This window comes from Octopus bimaculoides, chromosome 17 (genome assembly GCF_001194135.2).
Source record: "Octopus bimaculoides isolate UCB-OBI-ISO-001 chromosome 17, ASM119413v2, whole genome shotgun sequence".
Taxonomy (NCBI): domain Eukaryota; kingdom Metazoa; phylum Mollusca; class Cephalopoda; order Octopoda; family Octopodidae; genus Octopus; species Octopus bimaculoides.
In genome coordinates this window covers 26,607,064-26,613,053 of record NC_068997.1, presented here as the reverse complement: position 1 = coordinate 26,613,053, position 5,990 = coordinate 26,607,064, and the positions used below count along the sequence as shown (strand labels likewise).

At 37.6% G+C, this 5,990-nt stretch overlaps 1 protein-coding gene across 1 annotated transcript in view; it reads left to right on the top strand.

Moving 5' to 3' along the window:
* LOC106878470 (polyamine-transporting ATPase 13A3) overlaps window positions 1-5,990 on the top strand; it is an 84,883-nt gene that overhangs the window by 75,520 nt on the left and 3,373 nt on the right. The window contains exons 28-32 of the mRNA XM_052974130.1: window positions 288-360; window positions 1,213-1,363; window positions 2,564-2,712; window positions 4,029-4,117; window positions 4,921-5,004. Coding sequence (XP_052830090.1) covers window positions 288-360; window positions 1,213-1,363; window positions 2,564-2,712; window positions 4,029-4,117; window positions 4,921-5,004 — 546 coding nt within the window. The remainder of the gene's footprint in view (window positions 1-287; window positions 361-1,212; window positions 1,364-2,563; window positions 2,713-4,028; window positions 4,118-4,920; window positions 5,005-5,990) is intronic.

The window sequence follows — 5,990 nt, the reverse complement described above, 5'->3', positions numbered from 1 at the left end:
GTGTGAATGGTTTTGTTATATGGAGCCGTATTTTATAATCCTGTAAATAACTATAAAGGTATTTTTATATAAGCTTAAAGCTTATTGGCGATCACTGTGCAATGACTAAGGAAAATAGTCTAATAACGGGGCATATAAGCTCTTGACAGAAAAAAGATGGCTTTCCTATACGTGTATCTGTGTGTGTGTATATATATATATATATATATATATATATATATATGCGCTACATGTTAATCTATAGACTACATGTAATCTAACTGTCTACCTACATTTTTATCTTTCAGTATGCAACCAATCTTGCAGATTTCCAGTTCCTTTACATTGATTTAATCATCACAACCTCTGTTGCTGTTCTCAGTAAGTTAGACCAATTATATATAAATATATATGTATATAATACCATTTGTATATTACACATACACTTATTCACACTCATATACTTAGACACACACACGCACACACACACACACACACACACACACTGTTGTTAGTGCCTAAGCATAACCTCTATGTACATTAGAATGGCTATCATGCTGTTTTATTTTTATATTTATTCTTTCTCTTCGGTTAATATTAAATTCTGGAAAATGTTATTTCAGACATGATTCTACTTTAGAGTTAGACATAGCTATTTTGATAGAACTAGTGGGAAAAAAATTTTTTTTATCCATATAAAGAGAAAAATTAACAATACGTATAACAGTTTAAGTGCAATGCATGAAACTTTCAGTCCTTTAACTCACTTATGTAGCTTTACTGTGAAATGAAAAAAAAAAGAAACAATCTGTAACACTCAAGAAGACCTGTCCTCCACAGCAGAAGTGTTAAGACCATTCCCTCCTGCGAGACTCCGTATAAAAAGCATTCGTACTGGTGCCATGTAAAGGGACTCATGCCATAAAATTGTTTACGGTGAGGTGGTACTTTCAAGACCACCTCACCGTAAACAAAAATGTACTGGCAATCTGAGGTTCAGCCTTTGTTAGTTTGTCCCATGTCTTCCTGGATGTCTTCCTTCTTCCAAAAATTCCATCTACATTAAGTGATCAGTGCTTTTTTTGTACTGCTGTTCTATTCCATATATATCATATGCCCACAATAATACAATCGTCTTTGTTGCACCTTACATCTGATTCGTCTCCTCAATGCATTTCTAGTTTATTGTTCATGCACACACATGTATATGTATATATTTATGTATATTTTCAGTGGGTTATACACAGTCCAATAACAAGTTAGCTGTGAAGAAACCAGCAGGAAGTCTCATCAAACTCACCAATATATTTTCTATACTCTCACAGATACTTGTTGTTATATGTTTCCAAACTTCTGCATTTCTCTACCTACGAAATCAAAGCTGGTAAGTAAAACTCTCGTTTCTGTTTTATCTAAGGTCTGTTGTTAATGTATTATCCATTTCTAGTAGCTGTTGTTACTTCCATTTTAACAAGTTCAAATCTTATTGCTGCAGCTATAGTGGGGCATGTTTTAACAAAGGTCATAGCTCTATTTCCTCCATTTGAGTAAGAGACATTTTGACACCATCAATGTGGTGTTGCTGATACGACATCAGATACTTAATGTTTCTCCTGTTCTCCCCCTCTTCCCCCTTTTTCTCTAAGTATAGAGCATATTTCTCTATGTTTATGAGAAGAGGGAAAGCCACTCACAAGGCTTTGGTTGGCTCGAGGCTGTAGTAGAAGACACTTGCCCAAGGTGCAACACAGTGGGACTGAACCCAGAACCATGTGGTTCTGTTACTTGAATGTATTCCCCTGTCCATCATATATCTTCACCATTTTCTTCCTATATCTCTCCTACTGAGATAATCATGTCTCCTTTATTGCAAGACGTTTATTTCTGTCCGTCTGCTCACACTCTAACCTCTCATCTGGCGCTGGGTCACTTTCCTCAATACTGCTTCCCACCTCAGTTGAAGGATCTTGTCTTGGCTGATGCCAGTACTGCCTGGCTGGTATCTGTGCCAGTGGCATGTAAAAAGCACCATTCGAGCGTGTCTGATGCCAGTGCCACCTGACTGGCACCTATACTGGTGGTACATAAAAAACACCATTTGAGCATGGCATATAAAAAGCACCCACTACACTCTTAGAGTGGTTGGTGTTAGGAAGGGCATCCAGCTGTTGAAACCTTGCCAAATCAGATTGGAGCTTGGTCAGTTCTCAGTCAAGCTATCCATCCCATGCCAGCATAGAAAGTAGATGTTAAACAACAATGACGACAACGATGATGATGATGATGACTGCTGCTGGTGCCATGTAAAAAGCAACTGGCACCTTTTAAGTGGTTGGCCTTAGGAAGGGCTTCCAGCCATAGAAATCAGGCCAAAGTCAGTAGAGCTTGGCACAGTTTTCTAACTTTCCAGCCCCTATCAAACCATCCAACACATGCCTTCATCATGCAAAACACATGTTAAATGATGATGATGATGATGATGATGGTGATGATGAGGGTGATGATGGTAGTGGCGGTGTAGTAGTAGTGGCAGTATAAACTTTGTAAAAACCATCTTTTCTGTTTTTCACCCTCTCTGTTGTAGGTATAAGCCTGTAAAGAAGATCACCAGTGATGATGTTGTCAAGTGTTCCGAAACCACTCTTATGTTTTTAGTATCCTCGTTCCAGTACATTTTTGTAGCTTTTGCTTTCTCGAAAGGACCACCTCACCGTAAACTATTTTATACAAATGGTAAGCAGCTTTTTTTTTCTTTAAATTACATGTAAAATAAACTATGTGTGTTTGTGTGTGTATCTCTCTGTGCCTATTTCTCACACATGCACAACACTAAGACATTTTGATATAAAAAAATAAAGATAGGTAGATAAACAGTAATACATATTTAATGTTATAAAAATGAGCTTTGATATGGAATAGATGATGGTGAAAGGGTTATGTATATATATATTTGAAATAATACAAATATGTTCACAATGCTGGTGTTATCAATGACGAAATCTTATTGCAATCACTCCTTCCACAATGCAGCTGTTATCAGCATACTTTGTTATCATCACTCTTGCGATATTATTGTTATCAACATACATTGTCATCATCACTCTTGTGACAGTATGAATGAACATAGACTGTGTAAGAATGAGAGTACTATTTTATATTGCTGGGGACAACACAAACTCAGTAGTGCTGGTGCCATGAGAAAATGTACCCAGTACACTCTGTAAAGTGGTTGGTGAATGAGTGGAGATAACCTGGGATTGAGAAGACCCTTGTATTTTTTCTGAGATCATGACAACTTCTCTAGGGATGTTCCCTTGATAAAATATCTCCTATACACTCAGTAAAAGGGTTAATGTTAGGAAGGGTGTCTAGTCATAGAAATCATGCCTTAAATAGAATGAAAATGGACAATGTAGGGCTGAGAGAACCCTTTAGTCTTGCTGTGGGCAAAGCATCCTCTCCAGTGCTGGTACTATGATAAAAAGTTCCCAGCATTGTTAAGAAGAGCTTCCAGCCATAAAATCCCCACTAAAAATGGAATGTAGGAGTGAGATGAGGTATGTGGCATGTCTTGCAGGAAAGTAACTCAAAATAAATACTGACAGGTTGTGACGACCTGTTGAATCCGTACTAGTCTGCTCAGCTGTAAATGAGTAACCCTGTGGTGGATGAGCCTTCTGATCTGGAGGAGCGTTGGCGTGCTCACCTATCCAGTGATGTGACATCATACGAAAGCTAAAACGATGCAAAGCGTATTATGATCAGCGATGTATAACATCTGAAAACCCGGTCAATCACGTGAAATATATGTCCATGAGTCCATCAGCTTATGTATATTTTGCAAAACCTATTTCTTAATGTCAGCAAATTTACTGTTCACTACATAAATGAGGTGTAAATATTAACAACATTCTACTGCATAGTGTTATTTTATTCTGTCTAACAACTACTACTAGTGCTGCTGCTGCTGCTACTACTACAGTGATATTTGCTACACCTGTTCCCATTGACACTATTACTACATTGATATATATTCTTTCTATTTACAGTACCATTTACATTCGTTACTGTACTATTAGTTGGTTTCACACTACTACTTCTGCTTCATCCATTTTCATTTCTGACTCAATTTTTCCAGGTATGATATTACTGTCTTTATTTTATTATTATTATTATTAAGTTGACTAACCCCCTCCAAATTTCAAGCCTTGTGCCTATAGTAGAAAGTTTATTATTATTAAGGGCAGAGACCTGGCTGAATCGTTAGCATACTGGGTAAAATGCTTAGCAGTATTTCATCTGTCCTTACATTCTGAGTTCAAATTCCTTCCATCAAGGTCGACTTTGCCTTTCATCCTTTCAGGGTTGATAATATTTGATATTCTCTTTGATTTTCTGGTCCTGAATGTCTTATAATCATTCTGCACTAATTTATAAACATGAACTTCAAATTCCTACAGCTGCCAGACTACTTTACTGGTATCTTGCACAATACAGTATTAATAAACTTGATATCTAAAATATGATAAATTGAAATATGAAATAGAATTTATTCTTATGTATGCATTGCCTGTGGATATTAGCACATAATTTTCACATTATATGCATATAAGCCATGGGCTGGTGGTCTATTCACCTCCAATTTGATTCGGGTACATGATGTTAATAAGCCATAATAATAACAAAACATAGATGTTCATCACTCCTGAATGGGATCTGGGGTGAGTTATCTCACCTTCCCGTGATTTTCAGGTGTTTTAACATTTGACGCCTTGAGGAAGTCATCTCTACCAGGCCAAGTGAAGTCCTACTGGCAAATACACAAAGCATGTACTTTGAGTATGTGTAGTCAATAATGTCTAGAATGTATTTGCTATGCTTTATCACATGAACTAATATTCTCTTGTCCCATTCAACCGGTGTCTCTTCGTCTCTCTGCAGATGGTCCCCTTTGAAAATACTCATTTCAAAATGATCCTGTTGGTGATAATAGTATGCAATGCTGTTAGTTGTTTATTTATTGAGGTAAGTGGTGGTGGCTATTTTTGGTGAACTGGTACTTGTAGCTGTGTAATCACACAAACATGCATTCACACACACACACACACACACACACTCACACTTATACATAAGCACATTCACACACTCTCAAAAATTGAGCTGGGCAAAAGCAGGTATACAGTTGCTTAATATGAGTGGAATATTCTTTTCATTTCTCTATTTTAAACCTAAGAGATACACAAGTTGACTAAAGGGATCTGTGGGAGATGCCTAGTACATTGGAAGCCCCCTTTTTTTGATTTCTGGGACTTAAAGTGAATGCTTGGACCACAAGCTTTTCATTTTCTGTATACCGCCTTTTGCTCACCCCTCTATTAACATATGCTCATTTGCATGCATACACACATACGTATAAAGATACTCACATACAAGTTGTAGACATATATTTATGGGCTATTTTTTTGTCATGCAACATTGCCATGTTTTGTAATTCATTCTTGTAATGTGGTCCTATTTGCTGACCTTGTAGCAAATAAATCATTCCCAGCAGCATCATCATTTAACGTCCATTTTCCTTTCTGGCATTGGCTGGACGGTTTGACAGGAGCTGGCTAGCATCAGGCTCCAGTTTTCTGTCTTGGCTTGGTTTCTAAGGCTGGATGCCCTTCCTAATGCCAACCACTATACAGAGTGTACTGGATGGATTTTACATGACACCTGCATGGGTGCTTTTATGTGCCATTGGTACAGGTGCTATTACATGCCATGGCATGGGTACATTTTGTGAGCTCACAAGACAAGGAGCTCTCCGCTGAGAGAGTAAGTACAGGAGGGAGGGGAGGGCATAGCTGTGAAGGACATGCCTGTCTGTATGGATGGCCACAATTTTACTTCGCTTACTGTGATTAAAAGGGCTGTGGATTTACAGAATCAGTGGAGCTTCAAAGGTAATGGATTGTGAAAAATCATTAATTGAAGAGATTCCTTTGTTAGCTTTTGCTGATACGGGA